Source organism: Talpa occidentalis, unplaced genomic scaffold, assembly GCF_014898055.3.
Source record: "Talpa occidentalis isolate TD23 unplaced genomic scaffold, MPIMG_talOcc4v2.1 talOcc4.9, whole genome shotgun sequence".
In the NCBI taxonomy this organism is placed as follows: Eukaryota; Metazoa; Chordata; class Mammalia; order Eulipotyphla; family Talpidae; genus Talpa; species Talpa occidentalis.
This window is the reverse complement of record NW_023605305.1, coordinates 105180211-105204253: the sequence shown is the minus strand read 5'-3', so window position 1 is coordinate 105204253 and position 24043 is coordinate 105180211. Positions and strand designations below refer to the sequence as shown.

At 36.4% G+C, this 24043-nt stretch overlaps 1 protein-coding gene across 2 annotated transcripts in view; it reads left to right on the top strand.

Moving 5' to 3' along the window:
• The window catches only part of VAV3 (vav guanine nucleotide exchange factor 3), a 297763-nt gene that overhangs the window by 220117 nt on the left and 53603 nt on the right, over positions 1 to 24043 (top strand). For both annotated transcript variants that reach the window (XM_037498172.2, XM_054690826.1), the window contains exon 20: positions 23888 to 24024. In XM_037498172.2, the coding sequence (XP_037354069.1) occupies positions 23888 to 24024 (137 nt within the window). The remainder of the gene's footprint in view (positions 1 to 23887; positions 24025 to 24043) is intronic.

Below are 24043 nucleotides of genomic sequence, written 5' to 3'. Positions count from 1 at the left end.
CAAAAAGGTAGACACTTCTTTCCCCACCTTCTACATGCCTCATATTAGCTCTTGGTAATTCAGGTTTTATAAAGAGCAGGTAGAAGTGATTTCTAAAAGTCTCTGCTCTCTACCCTGCAATGCTCCTAAAACAAGGCCTCAAAGGCCTTGTCTACCTGCCTAGGAGAGTGAGACAGGAAAAACTGCCGAACGCATGCAGATCTCTCTCTCAGTAAGTGATGCTGCTGCACACAGAATTGCCAAGGCTTGAGTGGGAAGTCAAGTGCTGTGGTGTCTCTGTCTCTTGCAATAGGGCAGGTGTCCAGGCCTATGGAATCCCTGGCCCTGCATGTGGGCGTGTATGTGGGGGGGCATCACAGCCACAGAGCCCACACACCCCTTTCCAAATTGTGTCCCCTGCCTCTCTTCAGCTTGCTTTGGTATTTGCCACAAGCCTGTACTTTTACCCTGCCTTTTCTCCCCTCAAGAGATTAAGTTCTTTATTAGTTGTTCTGAGGACATTTAGCCAGTTTTGTGATCTTGGTGAGTCATTTAACTTTTCTGGGCTTTATTTTACCCTTGAAAATGGAGGAGGGCTGCTACTGGGGGCTCATAGTGCCCGGTTTTGTCTTAGTATCCTAGGATAGTTTCTGTCATGCACAGAAAGGGCAGGGGTATGGGAGCAAGGGGAAGGTGTAGGGAGAAAATTGGCATTAAAGCCTGCATTCCACAGGGCACATTGTATTTACTTAGGAGCAGAGTGGATGCAGGAGCTTTCTCCATAAATCCTCCCCCACCCCAGCCTGCTCTTCACACTACCCCCTCCCAGAAACAATTAGCATTTACAGATAGAGTCCCATGGCCCTTTGTTTCCTTTCTTATGTATCACTAGTATGGGTATAAAGCAGAGGCAGTAATAACCTCCACAAACTTTTGGGCCCGGTGGTGTCTGGTCAATAATGAGGACTGTGATAGGTACACAGCAGTACTTAAGAGGATGCTCTCTCCCTCTGCATCAGGTAGATGTGGGGGAGCACCTGGGGTGACCTGCTTGGTGCTGGCTCTGCCTTCAGCAGCGATGGCCACATGTAGCCAGGTATGCAAGAATAGTTTGGCTGGCAAATAACAGATTTGTGGAAAATCTATTTGTGAGTTATGGTTATTGGGGTATATGCCTTATCTCCCCTGCTAGACCGATATCTCCTATTCACTTTTTGGCCAGCACTTGTCTATATTGTTTCAGTCCCCAGGTAGTTGTAGTGTAGCAACCTTGGCACAGAAGGGTTTCTGCAGGTGCACCAAGAGGGGTGGTGCTGGGAGCATCTACCCAGCAGCAGGAAGGACAATTTTATCACTGACATTGCTTAGAATTCCTGACCCATTTTTTTGGCCAGTTTTATTAATGTTTTAAATTCTCCCCAGATAATGCACCCCTTATTAACAGACCTGATGTGGAGGACTCCCAAGCCCCTTCTTTCCCCCAACCTCACACACACACCCACACACACACACACCATTGATATTTAATAATTATTATTCAGTTTATTGGCTTTGTGAGAGTCTCTTAACTGTTCTTGCTTCTATTCCAAACTTCCTTAATTACTTCCTTCATACAATCACGGAATGATTTACCTAAAGGAGAACATGGCCTCTCCTGCTTAAACTCGTCAATCTGTCCTCAGAACCAGTCTACAGGATATTAAATAGATAAAGCTGCCAAATCTCATTCATCCCACACTTATCCCTGCTACTCTTCTCTGCTGCAGCAGCAGAGCGCTGGTGATTTTCCACATGTACTGAATTCTTTCTTGCCTCTGCACTTTGGCTTATGTTCTTGCTTCTGGTTGAGATAACCTTACCCTACTTCTGTACCTGGTTAACACCTGTTCATCCTTCTGACACTCATCTAACAATTCAGAAAGTCACTCTTCTAAGAAGCCCTCCTTAGACCACCCTTGCCACATCTCACATCTGCTGTGCTCTGTGGGTCCCTCTCCCATCACGCCGCTGCCATAGTGTTTTTTTTAAAGATTTATTTATTCATGCATACAAGAACTGGGGTAAAGGCCAGAGGTGTGGGGAGTGAGAGGATTCACCAGAGACAGAGTGGGGAACAGAACAGGCAGACTAATGGAAACACACTGCTGAGGGGAGCAGCGGGCGAGACAGAAGAGGTCTGTCGTGCCATGTGGGTATCTCCTCGGCCGGGATTGAACTTGCACTGCAGAGGCTGAGGACAGTTTCACAGAGCTACACTCAACCGCCTGTGCCACCAGGGAGGCCTTGCCATTGTGTTTTTTAAGTCTATTTTTAAGTCTTTGATATTATGAGTGTACACCTACTTTCTAAAATTTTTCATAAACACCTTAGTTAGCAGCTAAAACCTCATCTTTTCATACTTAATCCCATAACATCTAGAATATAGTAGTTGCTCAATAAATATATATTGAATTAAATCATAAACATTATAAAAGTGAATACTGGTTTTTATTGTGCAAACACTAACCTCTTAGAAACTGGCATATACTTCCTTTATGCATATATACACATATTGGAATAAGCATGTTTATATACACTGATAGATAGATATACACTTTGGAAATTAAGAAAATGATTTATTATTGAGACTAGCAGTCCTATTTTTATTTTAAATGCTTACTTTTCAAATTAGGGTGTAGCTACAATTAAAAGCATCATATTCGAGTATTGGCAAGTCTACAGTAACTTCGTTAACTTTTTTCCAACCACAAGAACAATGAATAAAGCATTCTAAACTCTCAGCAATGTAGAACACTGATATGTTTAAAAAGTGATGTTTTGATAAATTTTGCCAAAATATTCAGTTAAAAAATCATTTGTCTAATATCAACTACTCAGAGCTAGATTCAGACAATAGGAGCTAACACCAGCAGTGGAATTTCATTTTAACAATATTTGCTGAGACTATGGAAAAGAGTTTACTGGTACAAAAATGCAGGGCAATCAGATTTCTCAACAGAGGTTAATGCTAGCAAACGTCATTGTTGCAAATTGTTATTTTTTTAAACTAACCACTTAATTTGCACTTACGTTGAGTTATATTGCATTTATGTTGAGTCATGTTGCGTGTACTAATAACATTCTTGTAACTTTAATGTATTTGGTGAGAATGTTTATGTAGTCATTTTTCCTACTGTTTACTTTACATCTAAATCTACCTAAAGTTCAAAAATCTAGAGAAAGTTTAACCTTATAGAGGATACAAAAGACCCACAGATATATTTTGCATATATATTTTGTTAAGAGTAAATTTTTCTACCAGAAAGATTTCATTTAATATAACGCACTTCTCAACTTTTATTTACTTAATGAAGTTTTTATAGCCCAAACTCATGCAAGATGTTCAAAGATACAAAAGATCATATATTAAAATTCCATTTGAATATTCACAAAGGGAAAGTATAATTTTAAGCTATTGAATAAACTTTGCAATAGGAAATTACCACCTCACCAGAGGTTTCAATGAATCCGAACTGGATGAGCTACATTACATAACACATCTCAGCTACAAATGCATTCCTTGACTTATGTAATAGCTGTCACAGCTCTCTTTTACATATAAATCACTCAGCTTATTTAAAGTATGAATAGGTCTATAAAGAACAACAACATAATAATAATACTAACAATAACAGGGAGATTTCAGAAATACAAAACAAGTGTTAGTCCTCTATATGGCACTGATATATGCTATTACTGTAAATAGTGAGAGTCTCATTCAGTGTTGGAGAATTCCTGCTTTCTGATTGACATCTGTCCCATTCTGAAAGTGCTTTTAACTGCCGGTATTTTAAATAGTAGTTGGATAGGGTTAGAGCTTTTAGCTTCACTTCCTTGACTATTATGCATATGACTAATATGTCTCTTTCTACCCATTAGGCACACAAAGAATATGCTTCTGCTAGATTTTTTTTCTCTAAAGCATAGTATATCACAGAGCTTTCATGTGGTTAGTAAATGTTCTTGCTAAAACCTCATCATATAACCTGTCAGTCTGGTTGGATTTGGGACATCAGAAATTTTAAAACCAATGGACTTGAATAAAATTCATTCAAATTTCAGTGATTTAAAAGTAGGAAAGTAACGATTGAACCCCCCAAAACACTGATCATTGAGGAACAGCTAGTTCCCTTTGGGCTCTGGAAATGCTCTGTGTATATCTAATAACTTATGCCCCAGTAATCTTATAGTCTCTATTTCAAGCAGGCACTTTGCTTCCCCTCTGGAAATTCTTTAAGGAAAAATCCAAATTAAAATGAATAAAAGTTGAGAAGGTATTCTCCTATGCATCTTTGTTGAGTTAACCTACTACTTCATACTTAACTAAACCTTTTAAAAAACAATTTGTCATATTTTCAGTGTGATTTTAATTGGAGAATGGAGCTACAATCATTTTAATGGTGTATTAATGGTGCATGAGACTATAAATTTGTAGACAGTTTCATTTTGCAAAATGACTTCAATACTAAGAAAAATAGTAACTCATTTTTTTAAAAATCACACAATCACTTTAAATACAGTGCTCTGGATGTGAATTTTCTGGTGTATACCTTGTAAGCAGTTAGTCACATTTTATAAATTAAAATTGTATTTGCTTTCAGAGCTTTTAAGTTCTTGCTTACAGGATCATAGTGACTTCAAAATCTAAACAATTATTTTTCTCTTAGGAGAGAAAAATACTTCTCCCAAATAAATGGAGTACTGACTTTATTTCCCTTGGCAGGTACAGTTGGAGATATTGGATATTATTGCATCCCAGGGTATGTTAGATATCGATTAGAACTAGAGTTTTCATGATCTTCATTCTAAAGCTTTATAGTCTAAAGCTTGTCTGAGCTGAAATAGAGAATTTGGCAATACATAAGGTATACAAAGGTGCCCTAAATTGCTTTTATGTTTGTACTGACAGCAGTAGTCAAGAAATGTATTTTTAATTTTTAAGTAAAATTATTTTAAAAAGTTATACTTTAATAACAAACATCTATGCAACCTATTTATTTATTAATAGATATTTATTTAGAGACTATTAGGTACCAAACACCATACTAAGGACGGACAGTTGAATAATTCATGGTTCCTGACCTTGTATAATCTGTACTCAAGTGGGGAAGATACAAAGAAATATATATATATATATATATATATATATAATTTATATGAAATACAATTAGTTCTTTATTAGTAATTCAAAAGGTTGTGGCAACACAGTGAAACAAAGGGGGCTATGCTTTGGAGAGTTAGAAGGCTGTTCATGGTTGGCACCATCGAGGGACAGGAATATGCAAAGAACTGATAGTAGGACACTGCATTCTGGCCTCAAGGTCCATGGGGGAGGGAGGTGGACCACACTTTGGGTGCAGAATGGGGAGTGGCAAAGTGGCACAGATTGCCTGCATCTCAGAAAGGTGCCCAGTGAAGGGAGCAGAAAGGTAACTCCAGCCAGTCTTCATCCGGGCATTGTAGGATGGGACACAGCAAAGTGTCTGCCCAGAAGGAGAGCTTTTTCTTCATGTAAGTGTGCATTTCCTGCCAAACCCACCTATCAGTGTACTCGTTCTGGGTCACAAACGGGTGTATTATTGACTAGAGGTGGCACTGGTGACTGGTGACAGACATCTGTAGTAGGAGAATGCTGTGTCGTGCTGGTGTTTATGGTCTAGACAAGGAGTTTTGGACTCTATTTGATATGCATTCATGGCCATGAAGAATTTTGTTAACGACAACAAAACTCTGATTAAAAAAATCTTATAAAAGAAGTGAATATTAATGATATAAAAAAGTTTTAACTTTTTTAATGTTTAACAGAATGTTCTTATAATTTTGCAAACAATATTAACTAAAGCTAATATTATGGGATATGTCTTCACAGATTTTTTTTTTTTTTTTGGTGCTTCTCTATCCTTTTTACAAACAGTGAGGCTTGTTCTATCCACTGCTGTTTGTAACCTGCTTTTTCTGCCTTGACAAGATCTTTGTACTTGATTGCATAATATTATTTTTAGGTTTGAGTTTGTTATCTAATTATAAGGATGAACCCTAGATGTAATTTAACCAGTTCCCTGTTGCTGTTCATTTAGATTATTTCCAGTATTTTCATATCATAAGTTGTCATGGAATGAATGTTTGAAAGATAATCCTGATTATGTTTTGGAAATTTTAATTTGTTATTTTTTTAAAAAATATTTTCTTATTTATGCATACAGGAACTGGGGTATAGGCCAGAGGTGTGGGGGGACTAGAGGATCACCAGAGAGAGTGGGGAACAGAACAGGCAGATCTACTGAAATCCACTAATGAGGGGAGTACCGGGCGAGACAAGAGAGGTCTGCTGCGCCATGTGGGTAGCTCCCTGGCCAGTTGAGGACTGAACTCATGCTGCAGAGGCTGTGGCTAGCTTCACAGTGCTGTGCTTAATCCTTTGTGCCCTAAATTGTTATTTAAAATTTCATTAATTTTGGAATATTACTCAGCATTCAAAAAAGATAAACACATGCAATTTGCAGCAACATGGATGGCGCTGGAAGGGATCATGCTCAGCGAAATAAGCCAGAAAGAAAAAGAAAAATACCGGATGGTCTCACTCATAGCAGGAATCTAGAAAACTTAAATAAGTGACCAGGAAAATGAATAACTATAAGAAAGTGAAAATCAAAATCAACAAAAATCTATGAACCAGAGACACTTTTGGGGGGTTGGTTGGCGGGAGGGGAGGGACTGGGGTCAAAATGGGGGGGTTGCAATTGTATGGGGAATATAAAAATAAAATTTATTATTAAAAAAAATTTCATGAATTTTATTTTAATAAGAATATATTTCAAAGTCCTAATTCTTATAGAAAAAAATTGCGTGCACCTCATATGACAGGAATTACAGAAATGCTGGCAAGCACTCTCAGTAGCTGGGCCTCCCCCCACTTTAGGGCCTTCCCCAAAACATTTGGTGAATTCATGCCCCTATCCTTGTGCTTCTATCCACTTGCAATTTTTCTACTATAAAACTCATGATATTTATAATTATTGGCAATCTAATTTTGTTTTTCTGTTATATTTTAAATATCTTGTTTATTACTTACATTTTAACCACAAAGTTAACAATTTGGAAGGTTTTTTTTTAAAAAAAAAATAATAAATGCAGGCATAATGGAGGCCTTAGGAAGGACAGGATAAGCCAACGGAAGCTGGAAGCCAAAGGACCAAAAAAAAAAAAAAAGATTTCTCAGGGTCTCCTTTCCTTCACAGTAAGAGTGAGTGATATGGTTCGTAAAAGAGGAAATTGAATGTAAAGTGAGAGTTTTCATGTGTTAGAGAGGAAATCTGAAGGTCACCTGTCACTGTGGTGGACCAAGGTATATTTCTGTCTCTCTGTGATGAGATAGATGAGGTCTAGAAAAACTGGCACATGAATTAGTTTCTTTTCTAGTTAGCTTGCTTCAAAGCAAGGGAGTGAAACCTCAAAATGCCTTCCCACTTGTGATAATTAACATGAAAATAACTATTATACAACTCAGCCCTGCAAAAAAGAAATCTTCAAGTTTAACACTTTGAAAGTAGTGTTCACTGTCCAAAGCTGTTACTCAGAGAATAATAATAGCTTGGTGGAAAAGGTCTGCAAGGAGAGAATCCTTCCTTGTAAGCATTCCAGAGGTAGACATGCTATAGCCTGAAACTAAGAGAATAAACTTGGAAAGATAAAACATGGAATGGGGAAAGAAGTCAGTAAATTAAAGATGAAACAGATTATCTGTGGGAATACTTTTTAGATGCCAAAGAATTTTAATTTCAGTCGTAGGAGAACTTTATGCTTGATGGCATTTTAGAAGTTTTGCTTTGCTGAGAGGTAGGGCAGAGAAGACTATACATGTTTGTTCTTTTCAATTTGTTGTTCTGGCTATTTGTCAAATAGGGTTGTGAAGCTTGGGCCACGGCGAACGTCTGATTTAACGCTCACCACTGACCTTTTGGTTTTCACTGGCAATTTCATGACTAAGTCCATAGATTTTATGGACAACTATTTGTATATTTAAACTCACATATGAAAAGAAATAGAAAACAAAGAACAGGGAATCATGCATCCCTGAGATCTAACATGGGAATAGACAATTATAGTAGCTGCCTAACAAAATATTTCCTTAAAAGTTATGGCTAAATTAGGATATATTTCTGTAGATTCTAAGAAGGCGATGTAAAAAATAGATTTCTTTGTATCTATATACTTATATGTGATTATATTGATATAAAAATATAAGCTCTTTCTCATAATAAGAGTCATGACATAGTCAGTACTGAGTACTTCAGAGAAGAAATTTTGGAACCCCAGGTGGTGGTTTTTTTTCTTGAATATTGTGAAGCACTTCAGTCTATAGGATACTTCCAAGTGTAAGTGGTTCTTCTTTTTGACAGAAGCATTTGTAGCCATTTATTTTTTATTTGAAAAAGTGAATTTCTTTGATGAATTTATCTAATTACCACACCCAATTCTCATACATAGCTCTGAAGTAACAAATCAAATCTTTTATTCTCCAGCATATGTTTTATGATGGCATGTTCTAGATTTAAATGTTAATAACTTTATGGAGGCTATTTATCTAAATAGAATTGTTTTTCCATTTCAAAGATATATTGAAGTATTGTGCCCAGTAGAAGCATGAAAAAATGGCATTTAATGAAATGCTCATATTCTTGTATATATTCTGTGCCAAAATAAAAACTAGGACTCAAACTGCAGATTTTCTAGTTATATTTCTCCTTTGTGACTGTGCTAATAGCAATTATTCTTGGGTAACTGTTCTAATAGCCTGATTGAGCATTTAAGTTACTGGACATTCATTTTCAGTAGTACCTGTGAAGCACTTAAAAATAACAAGTATGAAATTGCTGTTTTAATTTCCAGTTCTCTTGCAAGTTAATGGACCTTTCATGCTAAGATCTATTCTGTGAATCCCAGAAAATAGTTTGTCACAATCTTTGCACTGAATCATGCATTTTGCTCTATGTCTGTGGCTGTGTGGAATTTCAGTTGACCTCTGTAGTGGAGTCACACTGAGATCAAAAGTAATATGTTCAAGGTTATAGGAATCACTGTGGTATCTAAGAGAATATATACCCAGAGGCATGTTGCAGGACAAAATGTCAAGAAGGATTAAGTCCCTGTGTAAAACAATTCTTTCTTAGCCTCCTCTTTTTTTTTTTTTTTTTTTTTTAAGATTTATTTATACAAGCGGTGGGTACAGTCAGAAGCGCGGGAGGGTGAGAGAATCACCAGACCAGAGTGGGGAACAGAACAGGGAGACTGACAAAGTACACTGCTAAGGGGAGCAGCGGGCGCTGCAGGAGAGGTCTACGTGCCATGTGGGACCCTTGCTGGTGGCCACAGATCCAACCTGCTTCCCGCAGCTTCTGCAGCCCAGCGCTCAACCGCTGTGCCACCAGGGAGACCCCCAGCATCCTCTTTTTTAACACTCATTATTACCTGTGATAGCTTAAAAAGGGAAGTAAAGAGAACATAGCCTATGAAATTTGAAATTCTGCTTAATTAAGAAAGGTTGGTCTTTTTAGGCCATGGCATTATAGATGTGGAATATGCTCATAAATGTCACCAACCTGCCATGTTGACCTAACCTTTGTTAGATTGTTTTGTTTCATAAGCTGAAGTCTTATTTTAATTATTCAAGGAATAGAAATGATTGTCTTCCCTGAAAAATGTATGATAGGTTATGCTGAGGCTGGAGGTGAGGCTTGTTTGCAGGAATGGCTTTTCCTCACTCCTGCCCTCTGGGTAAGTTATTGAAGGACTGGAGCAGGTAGGCTGAGAGGTACGGAGGGGAAAGGGCATGGCAGACGGCCATAGGCAGCTAATGTAATTTCCACATAAAAGGAATTCAGGCTCATTAACACTCAGTGCTTTTTACTGTCATTTATTGCATCATTTCCAGCAACTCCAGACATAATCAAATAATGAGGATTTAAATAAAATTCAAAGTAGCAACAGAACTAGCACATAGGGAGTTATTTGCTAATTTATATTCAGCAAAAGTACTGTTCATTCTGTTTCTTAGAGCATTTAAGATAAATGCAGATTAAACTACTTTTTGAGTTTATTTATAACTCAAAGTAGCATTTTATTAGACAAAGCATCGCCTAATAAATTAAACAATACATGTTTGAGACATTTCAAACATAGCAAAAATAATATTAAAGGTACATATGTACTTACTATTAAGAGTAAATAGATATTAACATATTACTACTTGTTAGATTTGATTCAAAAAGTTCTTGTTTCTTTAAGTCTTCAATAATGCTTAAGGAGATTTTACCAGTATAAAAAGTGCAGCAGTTGAGCGCTGGGCTGCAAAGCTGCCCACAGCCTCTACAGTGCTGGTTCGATCCCCGGCCGCCTGCGAGGGTCCCACATGGCGCGCAGACCTCTCCTGCCGCCCGCTGCTCCCCTCAGCAGTGTACTTCGGTCCTTCTGCCTGCTCTGCTCCCCGCTCTGGCTCTGGTGAATTCTCTCACCCTCCTGCACTTCTGACTGTACCCAGTGTTTGTATGAATAAATAAATCTTTAAAAAAAAATTGGAGATTCTATTTCATTGTTTTGATTTCCCCCCAACAATAAATGCCTGACCATGAACATCTTTTCACATGTTTGAGATTAATTCAGTTTATCTTATTTGTGAATTATCTCTGATTTTTTGCTTTTTTTCTGTAAGGCTGTTCACATTATTTTTTCCTGAAATCTAAGCATTTCTCTATGGTGGGTACTAATTCTTTGGTCATATCAGTTGCTTGTACCTGCTATTTAATGGTTTCTTTTTCAGAATTTGAATTTTAAATTCCAGTGAAAAATTAATTCATCTTTACTTTTATAATGTGCTTTCTGTGTCTTGAGTAACGAAATTCTTCTCTACCTAATATAAAGGTGGTTTAATATATTGTCTTCCTAAAGCTTTGCAGTTTTTCTTTTCACCTTTCATCTCATTTTTATCTGGATACAAGATGACTGTTTCTAAGCTCTCAAATCTGTTGCACTGTTTTTTTTTTTTTTAAATCACTGTTCCCCTATCTCTATCCTTATCTAAAACCATGTGGTTATAATGATTTTATTAATTATATTGAAGCAAAAAGTATTTTGTAAGAAAATTGCTTGTTATTGTCAAATATAAACATTTTCTTATTTTTGCAACATTGTGAGCTATAAGAGCATTGGACCAAAGTGACTACTGCAAACTCAGTTAATATAAGTATTTTTTTATTGCAGAGAAATGGTTGTATAGACCCAATTAAGAGTCAGCTATCCACTGACCAGTACCATTTGACAGACTGTGTATTAATGTACCATATGTAGTGATTTTCAAAAACCTTGTTCATATTATTAATAGCTTCATTTTCCAGGCAAGGAAGCAAATGTTTATATGCCTATGTAAAGCAAAGTCTGTGTTCTTGACTTATACTACTCTTATGTGAATTCCTTGCCATAATTTATCTCTAAACATAAAGAACACATTGCCTGGGTGACTTCTTATGGTAGAGATTCATTCAAACCAGAGCCTCCTTATTCAAATGACATTGATGTTTCCCTGTATAGTGAGCTCTTTCTGTGCTCCATTTCAGCCATACATCCCCCTGCTGTGCCCTGGACCTTGCCATTACCCAGAGCTGCTCCATTTCTAAAACACTGACATTGAATACCTCATCCTTTGATCCCAGGGAGAGACCTCTTGCTCCTTGATTCCTCTGCTACTTTTCTAGTCATATTGCTCTCCTGTGACAACTACTGTGTTTATGGCCCAATATTTAAATTACTCTTTAGCAAAAGTCAGAATCAATCTGCCTTTCCTCATCCAGCTGGATTGCAGAGTCCTGCTAAAGAAAGTCATTCAAGCTCAAAGATTTGTGCCTTTTAAAAATGTGGTGCGATTTATATGCCCTCCTGTGTGTGTGTGACTGATACCTCCTTGTACCTAGGTTTCAGCTAAGTTATCAGAACTTCCCCTTGAAATCTTCTGAGTCCCCTGATTTAGGTGCTTCAGTTGAGCTCTTCCATAGCAAACTGTGTGCTTCATAGAGGGTGTGTGCTCCTATCTCTACTAGGTATTAAACTTTTTAAGGGAAGAGACCTTCCTTCTTACTCATGATTGAATCCCTAAGGCCTTTCATATTTCATACTAAATAAAGCAGTGACAATGAGTCAAGGAATCTGTATACTCCAGAGTATTGTGTTCATAGGAAAGTACTTGTAAATTTTCAAAATGCTTTCAAACTTATTTTCTCAATTTTGTGCAAAATTATCCTATTTGGTCTTTGTGAAATTTGACAAAAACAAAGATATATCCTATAAGGGTATTTCTATTTAGGACACAGAAAAAGAAAAAGCAATTTGGAAGACATTGGAAAGCTTGATATATCTGCTTCGCTAGAGAGAGAACTTAGGAGTTTATCTGTTTTATGAGTGGGTCCCTAGAGAAATCTTAGAATTTGAGAAGTAATGCACCATTTCCATTGCATAGGTGGACACTGGATTTTTCTTTTTGATGTGTTCACTATGTCCTCTTGGATGTTAAACTATATTTGATAACTAAAACTGAAGATTTGATAGTTTAAAAGTATTAGTTAATTCCACAACTTGTATTTCTTAGTGGTTCAATCATAGTTTACAAACATCAATTTATTCAGTTCTTGAAGGTAATAGGAAAAAGAAAAGTTAATTTAGTCTTGTCACATACAGATCTTAGTTTTAAAATGAACACTCAACTGTTATAAAAATTTCTCCTGAAATTTCAGTCTCTTGTTACCAAATTTTTATCATATGCAAGTATTATTCTTGGGGTTAATGAAACAAAGATGGATCATTTAGAGTTTCTGTTCTAAAGACAAAATAACTAGTTTGTGATTTTGTAATAGATAAAAATATGTTTTTCCTTATAGAGGTAAGAAAAATATAGGAAGTCTATATTCACAAATTACACTCCCTTGCTTCAAAGGGAAAAGTAGGATATTTTTAACTATTGAAACTTGAAAAAAATTCTGTAACTAGGTTTTTCAAGAGTTATAGCTTCAAGGTAGATGGGAGCGAGGGCCTCACAAATGTTTATTGAACTTATTGAACAGTGTTGCTAATTAATGTTGCTCCACAGAACCAATGCACAATTACAGATTTACATGAAATGTTTCTTTTCTGCACAGAATTATGCCAAGTTTTTGTCATATTGAGCTTAATCAGACTCTTTTGCTGTGACTTCATTAATACATGTATAAATTAATACGATAATAGAATACATGCATTATATACTCAATACATGTATACTGAAAGAATTGTTTTAACACCTATTCAGGTTAAGCCATAGGAAATTGCCTTTTTTATACCTCAGAAAAACTCAGCAGCAGTTAATACCTATGGTTCAATCCTATGGTCCCTGTGTATATCACACTTTTATAATTGGATCAACCTGGCATATAAGCAAAGAAAGAGAAATTTCGTTCATTGTCCTGGAGGAGTTTGTTTTAAATGAGGAGCAAAAAATACAGTAAGTGAAATGATCAGACTTTGTATAAGAACTCAAGAGAAGGTGGTTCCTTGTTTATTTTCATTGTGTATGAAGTTAGTGAGATATCAGTGGTTTGGTTTTACAATTATGTGCATTAGTATATTATAGGTTATATTCAGGTGTTTTCGTAAGCTGTAGATGCATGTAAACTTTCTGTTAACTCTCGTGGAAACATGAGGCAGAAATAAAAGTTCTATTTCATATGCCTTTTCCTAATGCACAGTTCTGTTTGTACCAGTATAATTGCCTTTGAGATGATTCATAACTTTTTGGCACAATTTCTTATTTTAACATTTGTATTTTTCTTTGTAGTCCACAGTTTATATTTTAATAACTATTACTTTTATATTTTTATTATGCCCTTAGGATGTAGGTTCCATTTCATTTTATTATTCAGATGATTAGAAGCAACTGTATGCTTAACTGTTTAAATAGCTTATTAAACTAAATTTGAACAAGTTGAAACCATAACATAATTTTGACACTTAAGGTGAATGAAATAAGCTCTTTATGTAGAAAAAAAAAAGATAGGAAGCTAAAAATTTGGATAGAGTATAAAGCTAATGTTAGGTAAGCACAAGTCAAAAAAATACAGGGAGAGAAGTAGTATTTTCAATGACTGGAGAGGGAGGGAAAAAAATCAAGATTTTTGGAGGCAAAAAGGGCAAAAAAAAAAAAACACCAATAGTCTTCCGAAAGTCAGTGGACTAATATCTTAATTGTTTGTATTCCAAATCAATTTATAGGAAAGGGGCAGAATATGTACTTCCAGCATATGTGGGTATACACATATACGTGTGAGTATGATATATGATACGGTACACATGTATACATACCCACACTCCTAGGGCTTTAGAGATTTTGAAATTAAGTCTCTGAACTTCCTATATAGTTTGAAAGGTCTTTCTTTGCTTTTAAAACTCTCACTCCTACTGGCTTATTTTGAATCTGATTCTTTACCAGTTTTTTTGGGGACAAAGTAGTGACTTACTGAAGCAGTCATAATTGATCTTTCCATAATCTCACATTTTTCCTGGTCAACCTACTATTCAACTCTCAATGTATAACAGATTTCATGTTGGAAAAACACCTTTTTTTTTTAGCTTTTAGCTCTATACAGCTGGATTTCAGCTGTTTCATATGTAAATGAAAATGTTTGACTAATTTATCCTAAGAATCTTCTTTGATAGAATCACTGTTTCATATTAGTGTACAGTATTTCCATTGCTCAAACAGTATTATTTCAAAACAATACAGAATTCAGTGTGGTTCCCTCTCTTTATTATAAGTAGTGTTAACAGGGAATGTTCCAGAGAAGGAGGCAGTGTTTTCAGTTTACGTATATTCTGACATTGGTTGTTGATCTTTGGCCACAGTGAAAGGAAGTGTAAACAAAAATTTTACCACATTAAAATGAAGATACACAGCCTGTCTCCTTTTATGAAACATTACTGTTTATATTATTAACAGTCATACATTCTTTTGATTTCAAACTGATAAATTTACATACTCAGTCTGCTCTCATCTGAATCCATGATTGTAGTTAAATGGGCCTGTCCAATTTGAATTACTTTGCTCATTAAAGAAAGAAGGTAAATAACAAGGGAAAGACTAAACCTCAAAGTTATCCGTCAGTATTGTGATGACTTTTCTCAAGTTCAAATGTGGGCTCATAAAAGTTTATTAAGATGTACCATGTTAGAAATGCTTCCAAGTTAGTATTCCAGTGTAATGCTGCTTAATAAAGAGGAAATAGCTCTTCCGCTCTACTGTTTTCCTCTTCCAGGAGTTTATTGTAAAAGAATGTTTGTAAGAAAGACAAAGATTATGATTGTTCAGTTTATGTGCAGTTCTATGTAGTTAGTTTGGTTATTGGTATCTGACCTAAAATCTCCTAAAATAAAAAAAAAAGCACATCAAAATAAGGGTTCAGAATTGTTTGTTTTCTCTGAAACTTTGCCATTCAGACATATCAATTGCACATGCTCTTTTTTTTTTAATTTTTTTAAAGATTTATTTATGCATACAAAAGCTGGGGCACAGGCCAGAGGCGTGGGGTGGAGTGGTTGGTGAGAGGATTGACCAGAGACAGAGTGGGGAACAGAACAGGCAGATTTGACTGAAATACACTGCTGAGGGGAGCAGCGGGCGAGTCAGGAGAGGTCTGCTGCACCATGTAGGTTGCTCGCTGGCTGGCCAGGAATTGAACTCACTCTGCAGAGGCTGCAGACAGCTTCATAGGCTGCATCTCAACCCCGTGGGCTACCAGGGATACCCCATGCTCTTTATTTTCACCTCAATAAACTGTGTCTGCATGTAGCCAAACTTTTAGGAATGCAGCTGAATATATTCTCACAACTCAAGCTAGTGAAGGAAGGGCCCACGTCAAGAGGAAGGAGAATAATAAAGAATGAGGGGAGTGGAAGGATGAGACTAGAGCAGAAAGTCTTAGAAAGTGTATTAGAACTTTTTATGCTGATTAAAAAGTTGAGTATATTGGAATAAAAAAGGGTTTTTTTGGTCATAAGTGATGCAAGTCATGTAATTTAAAGGCTATTCAGGATGAGTATAAATTATTGAGAGCCATTACTAAGGATTTTAAGAAATATATTAGCAATTTTATATGTTAAAATAAAGATAATTTTATGTCATGCAAAATTTCAGTTACTTGTAGCATTTTGACAGGGTAAAAACACAAATACAAATAGCTTAAAAGCAAGTCAAAACTAATGATGAAGTGATCATTTTTTAATAGAAACTGAAGATTTTTTATTATTAAAAGCTAAGTTTGGGCCTCCCCTGGTGGCGCAGCGGTTGAGCGCTGGGCTGCGAGGCTGCCCACAGCCTCTGCAGCACTGGTTTGTTCCCCGGCCACCCGTGAGGGTCCCACAAAAAAAAAAAAAAAAAAAAAAAAAAAAAGCTAAGTTTGATTATCAGAATAGTAAATGTTTGTCATCATTGTACTTAGGCAGTAAACATATATTAAAAAAAAGAAGACAGATGATAAATAAACAATAACTATGTGAACCACAAGTTAGGGTTTATACTATAGACTGTTCTGGTTGGACTTACTTGCTGACCATGTTTAAGCAGTTATAGTAAGGACAGTATGGTGAAAACAATGGAAAAATGTGAGAGTGGAATCAGGTTAAGATTGGAAGATCATCAGGGGCCAGAAAATAGATGGTATTGTAGACTATGGCCAGGAGTTGAGCTTTAGTTGTAAGTGAGGTAGGAAAGATGGTAAATAGTATAATGCTATTAAATAATTTATATTTTCTTTAGAAATTATTCAGGTGCCTGTATGTAGGATAGTCAAGTGTTATGAGAACAGATAGGGAAAGGCCAGTTTGAAAGATAATACTTGAAGTAAGAGGTAGAAATGAAGATGGGAAGAAACAAATTGATTAGTAAGACATTTTGAAGTTATAATCTCGTGTGTGTTTGGAAGGGAAATCTCTGGGAGAGAGATACATCTATCTTTTTCCTTCCTTCTTTCTTCCAAAAGTATTCATTGAGATAAGAGCACAATTTTTTTTAAAGATTTATTTATGCATACAAGAGCTGAGGTAAAGGCCAGAGGTGTGGGGGGTGGAGGGTGAGAGGATTCACCAGAGACAGAGTGGGGAACAGAACAGGCAGACTGACTGAAGTACACTGCTGAGGGGAGCAGCGGGTGAGTCAGGAGAGAGGTCTGTTGCATCATGTGGGTAGCTCCCTGTCCGGCTGTGGATCGAACTTGTGCTACAGTGGCTGCAGACAGCTTCATAGGTTACCCCTTGTGCCACCAGGGAGGCCCCTGAACACAATTTTTATTACCAAGATAGTGACAATCTAGTATATACAAACTCTACAAAGATTTTACATGGAAAGATGCTTATGATCTAGCAAATAGATTTTATTCTAGCTCAATAAACAATTTTGGTACGTTAAGTATTGAAGTAGTAAGAATGAGCATCATCTAATGAGTATATGTTTAAATCTTGTAACGCATACTTAAGAGAATGTTAGTAGGTTTCTTAGCAGAAGTGATAATTGAGTTTTAAGGAATGAGAGGAGTTCAATCAGGCTTTTCCCCCTCCCCTTGGGTTGGTGTGAGCTGGATATGCAGACAACAAGTATTTGCCAGGAAGAAGGCCCAACATGTTCATGAGAACTTGACCTCTTCAAATAGTTCAATACAACTCATATAGGAAAGGAATGAAGAAATGGGCCAGACCCTTAAAACTATGTATCAAGAATTTTAAATTTCATTAGCTGCTGAGTTACAGTTCTCTGACCATTTTCTGCCCTCAGGTACTTTAGGTTCATTGCAGTCTGTGTCTTCAGTTTTGTTGTTCACCGTGCCTTTGAAGTCTACTCCTTTCCTGCACATGATTACTGCCTTCTCAAGTCTAAATTTGACCTGATTGTCTTCTCCTAAAGAAATCCATCCCCTGCCTGCAATATCTTCTTCTTGCCCCCCACATACACACTCTGGTCACTCTCTAAATCAGTGCCTTCCTAAATTGTTCTTTATAATACTTGCATCTGATATTCAGATACTATCATATTTGTCCATTTGGTTTTTGTGTTTGTTTTATCCACCCAAATATGAGCTTTATAAGGGAGGGACACGTCAGTCTTATTTATGGCTACATTCTCAGCACCAAGGTCAATACCAGCATGTGAACAATCTGTAAATATTTGTTGAATAAATGAGCTCTTAGAACACAGAATGAAATGAGGTTATTGCAAAATGTCCTTAATCATTTTTACTTTTACTTTATCTTATCTCTTATCCTTATGATTTAATTGTTAAAAATTTATTTTGGTTGCCAGAAACAGTGCTGTTTCTTTCATTGGGCTCATCATTATTTATAAAAGGGAGGTAGCCTTTTCTCAGTGAAAAAAATTTAAAATTACTCATGGGGAGTGTTCTTTTTGTGAACAATTAGTTCTCTAGACCAGTCTGCTTCTGTTGTAACAGATGGTTTTAATACTGAATCTCTTTTGGCTTCTCTGTGAAGACCAACAGGTGAATGTAGGCACATTTCTTGGTTGGAAAGAGTCCTGTAAGTTGTGGCAGTAGACAGAAGAAACTGAGTCTCTCAAACCACCTACCTTGCTGGTTGCACAGTCTACTTATCTTGATGATCAAACCTGATGTTCAGATTGTGAACTTGTATCAGGAATAGACCAGATGTTAACATAAAGAGGATTTAGTTAGTACAATGCTAAACAGCACTTGTCTCACTGTAGTTTTCTTAAAAGTGAGTTTGGTAGATATTGGCCAGGGAGCTTTGCTCATGTACCCATAAGAATATGATTCCCAAATCTGCTTGGGATTTAGAAACCACACCTAGCAAACTTATCAAAAAATATAAAATACATATTTGAGGGTCCTAACTCAAGACTTACCAAAACAAAAATTCCTGAAATTTATATCAATAAGAATATTTGAGAATAGTTCCCACCACACAAGAATCCATGCTATGTGTATTATTGTCCTGGAGTTCACCTGTCTGACTGTTCAATGGACTGTAGGCTCTTTGAGAACAGCAATCTTGCCCTTGCTATGTTCCAAAACCACCATACCTAGCGCTTACAGAGTACTCAGGGCATTTAAGGAATGAATGAATGAATGTTATACTTATGGTCAGTTTCCCAGAATAAACCAACTCATCTTCTCACAGGTTGCAAAACTAATTATTTTTTAATATGTCTGTGGTCAGATTTTAAATTAGGCCTCAGAGGTGAAAGGTCAGCACATTAGTAACAGTCCATTTATCTAGTTCATGGCTCTCTCCTCTAGGTTATTCCCCCAGGGAAGCCCCTTGCATTAGGGCAGTGATATCAGCATCATGAATAGATGCGAGTCTATATTGTGGTGACCACTCTTCTGTGCCTTGCTTAGAAGCCACAATGGCTGATGCTGGTGCAATGGGCAAAATTCAATGACGTTTGAGGATGCATGTGAAAATTATCAGTGGAAATTTTTTTTCTGGCCAACTTTGTAATAGGATTCTACCTAGAATTAACTTTTTTTTTTTTTTTTAAAAAAAAGCATATTGTGGTATTTCTTCCCATGTCACTCACTCTTAGTGGCATTGAATTCTGATTCAAAAGATCTCCTTTATAAAAACATTTCTGTATTGTTTTAGAAAATTCTAGTTTTCCAACTAATTGCATTGACTTCAGTATTATTTAACCAGAACCCCGTGGCTACTATTAGACTATAACCATCATTTTAATATTGCTGATTCTTCTGTATGTTAATTCTTCATGCATAAGGATGATTTGGGGACCTTGTCTGATTCAAGACTAAGCATAATTACCTAGGTGAAGGAAAACTAAAGGGCAAGATTGTTCACAAGTTATATATTAAGAACATAGTTAGTTATACAGCAAGGAACTTTTGTTGTAAGGAATAAAATAAGGTAAAATAGGTAGACATTAACAGGAAATCTACTTTTGGCTTAGTCATTTCGGTTCTATTCCTTTAGACAAAGATAACTGATTACATAAGTTTTGGGAATCTCCAAGGTTGCTTAATTGCAAATATTGAAATTACATATAGTTATTTTGCATTTAATACCTAAAGGTAGTTGCAGTTTAAATGTTCATAATTTTATAAATAAAAACAAAATACAATATATCAACATATATACTGTTGGTATAGTTCTGGGAAAGAAAGAAACCAAACAACAACGATTGGGTCAGTGTTTACCCAAGAAGAAAGAAGCAGCTTTCTGAGATGCATTAATGAGTAATTAAAATAATGGATTTTATATTTAGAATTTTGGCTATTGTTTCTGGTTAGTCATTCATTGTCCATGAGGAAAACTAGGTCTGCATTTATAGGCTATGCTGTTTTGCATCTCAGAATCCCTTAAATATGGATGGCCACTGGAAAATATGACTAGGGCTTTTTAAAAAAATGTATTTTATTTAAGTTACTTTGGTTTACAACACTGTATATGAGTTAGGGGTATAGGTTTATACCACACCATGCCCATCACCAAATAACCCCTAATCTTCCACCTTAGGGTTTTTTTTTTTTTTTTTTAAAGCAACTGGGATTTTAAGTCTGAACATGTTTTGGTAGGCTAATCTATAAAAAAGAGATTTGCCTTTTTCAGCATAATTCTTGATGAAGGAGGCAAGTCAATGCAAATCTCACTGAGAAATTTTTGAGTGAGCTTTAGAGGGACCTTGCTTAATAGTCTCTGTGCAGCAGTGACCAGTTGTCACAAGGATTGCAGTGGTGTTCTGTCTTGGACATCTTAAACACAGGTTAAAACCTGTCAGGGATAATTTCTCCGGGGAGAGGAAAACTTACTCTAAATCAATACCAAATGGTTATTTGAAATATGAGCATCTGTGAATCTAATTTCATCTCCATTCTTGATCTCATTTATAAGGTGTGATGGGTGCTATGTCAATAATATATCAGTGTTGAGAGCTAACATGAAGTTTAATCCCTCCCTCTCTTCCTGTTTTAATTGTATTGTTATCTGTTAGTCAATGTGGCTGTATTCACTTCTTAGCAATGTTACCATGTCTTTTTGTATGTAAAAGGAAGGAATATAAAGGTGCCTTTTGTAAAGCAACCATTTATCCTCCCAGCACTGTGGAACTCCTATTATATGCAGGCATCAGCAGCAGGGGGCAAAGTATCAGAATTCATCATGTTCTTGTGCCCTTGCTGCATTCCTTTTATCCTTTGATCCCTGCAGCCCTGACAACAGATCATCCTGAAATAGGAAGTGCTGACCAATCAGAAATAGCCAAAGATTATCCTAACAAATGACAAAAATTATAAAATGTCATTATATTATATTATAAACTCATAACTTGTCCCACAAAACAAAGCAAATAAACACTAATTTGCAAGTCATTTATGGTTTTGTTCAGGCTGGTAACAATGTCCTTTTGAGTATTACCTGAGCTCAACCGTATTTCTTGGGAAAGGTCACATCTTTTTTTGTTTTGTTTTAGGAATGAGGTCAGCAATATACTCTATGCTAATGTGCTACTAGATCAAATTCCCAAATGCAGCTCATAACCAAGAAGAAAATTATGGCAGAAAAGATAGAGTTAAAGAAAAAAAAAATTAGAAATAAGCAAGACTATATAAACCAAGTTCATTATCCCTAAGACTAGTTAGGTCTCATGTATTGACCAAAGTATACTACTATATGTTTTCTAATTTAAATAAATGATTTTACTAAGGCATGCATTTTTTTTCATTCCAGTCCATCTAAAAATATATATAGGACAACATTGTTCCATGGCTTCTTATGAAATGGCTTCTTATCCATGGCATGGATATTTCACAGGCTTCTTATGTTATCCTAGGCATTCTATATCTCTAGTACCTATTTGTTCATCAGGCTTAAATTTTCCCCCTAATTGTTCTATGAATTTTCAGTCTATTTTTTCTTGAGAATGGCCAACTCGGGCGTGTTGGCAATGAGAGACCTGCTGTTTCCACTAGTCACGTGAAACTGCTTCTTTTTATTTCTGTGGGTCTTGACCACAGAGACACCTGCAGTAAGGTCAAGGGCCTTTTAAGTCCTCAAATGGACTCAATATTGGCGGCCACATCAGCTATTTCAGGTTTTAAAAACTCTTCTTTTTGCCTTTAACCTTTCTTTAAAATTTGACATAAGAATAGAATTATCAACAGAGCATGGTTTCCTGCTCTAGAAATGCTGAATTAAACTGAGGCTAACTGCAACTCTGGCCCCCAGACGTGGAGTAATTACCCTGCAGACCAATTCCATTTGTAAAATTCAACCTCCCAGTGTCTCATACTCTTCTACTGATTGAACTTCCAAATCAACAGCTGTGTGCATGAGATATTAAGGTTTCATTTTAAATTAACAATAGCAATTTAATAGAAAGTGTAAAACAAGCTCTTTTTACACTCAGGGCATTTACAGTATGTTGAGAGCAAGTCTAATAAACACTTGGCTGAGAAGAGTTCTCCTGTCCAGTGTTGTTTTTGGGAGACAATGTCTGCTGTTTGTGTTGTGACATCTGGCTGGGAAGTTCTCCATGGAAGATGGGAGATGAAAGTCATCCCTTCAGATTTGTGGTCCAAGAACTGAGCAAAGGGGAGATCGAACAACTCGTGACATGCCTCAGCAGTTACAGCTGCTAAATTTTGGTGAAGGGCACCATGGTTTTCAGCCCTTTGTCTTCTGATGGACTGGATTGATAAAGTGTTGACTGAAACTTCTCAGCTCTATTTAATATATAACAACACTTGTTTGCTCCCTTCTGGGGTGGGAGGAAGGTATTGAAAAAGGATTTCGAGAACTTAAACTATTTACTAGAGCATATCATGTAGCTTTTAAATGTCTTTTCTGCATAACTTGGTTATCTTAAACTGAATGACTCTCATGCATTCGCCTTTCTACATTTAAAACAACATTTCCAACCAGTTACAGCTTCACCACAGTCAATCATTAGAATAAAAGTCTTGAAGTATAACACGCAATGACTTAAGTCCCCGAATACGCAATAGAGTTGTTTATGAGGGCTATTTCTTGTAAGAGGGAGCAGCGTCACCTCTAAATGCAAAGGTGGCCGTGAACTTGTCTGGGACCAGTTTGGGTACAATTAGGCCTGTGTGCAATTGAAGCTGCTGTTCTCAAACATGAAATATTGAACTGAGGCCTTCATTGCACATTCAGAGAAATACAAAGAAAAGGGATGGATCTGTATTTCAAGTATTGTTGATGCTATTGGCTTAGACATGTTCCCTTTACTGGGTCTGTTTTGCAAGCCTAAATTGGAGCCTGAAGAATTTCTCCATATAAATGTCTTAAGTATTGCAGTGGCACATCCATCACCTTTTTGCTTTTGAATTACAAAGATAACCTTAAGATATGAGCCTTATACTGGGCAAAGTGATACATACACAGAAAGGGTGAGCTTCCTTAGTGATGAAATCAACCAATGCCCAAGAGGAAAGTAATAGGCAGAAAGGATAGAGTTGATGAAAAAATTGATTCTTTTCCATTAAACTGTACGTGATGTGTTTTTTATGAAGCAGACATCAGCTGAAAGAGAAATATTTTTTCATCTGAAAAAGAGATTGATGGTGAGGGAGAGGAGAAGTATGTAGGAGATCAGGGGATAAATATGTGTCTTATTCTAAAACCATCTCAAATAATGAGAAAGTTGAAAAGCATTCCAATGTCATTACTTCACATGTTTGCTTGGACTTGAGATATTAAAACTATTTAATGTTAACAGTGGCTCTGTTTCATTTAAGTATATTTGGACTTCATTCAGTATTTGCTCATTTCTGAGAGTTGGATTGTTTATTTCCAGGTTTGCCAAAGATGCAGGTCATCAGGAATTATGTGGGGATACCACCCCCAGCTCTTCACGAAGGACCCCCATTACACATCCAGGCAGGGGACACGGTTGAGCTCCTGAGAGGAGATGCACACAGTCTGTTTTGGCAGGTATTGTCTGAATTATGGC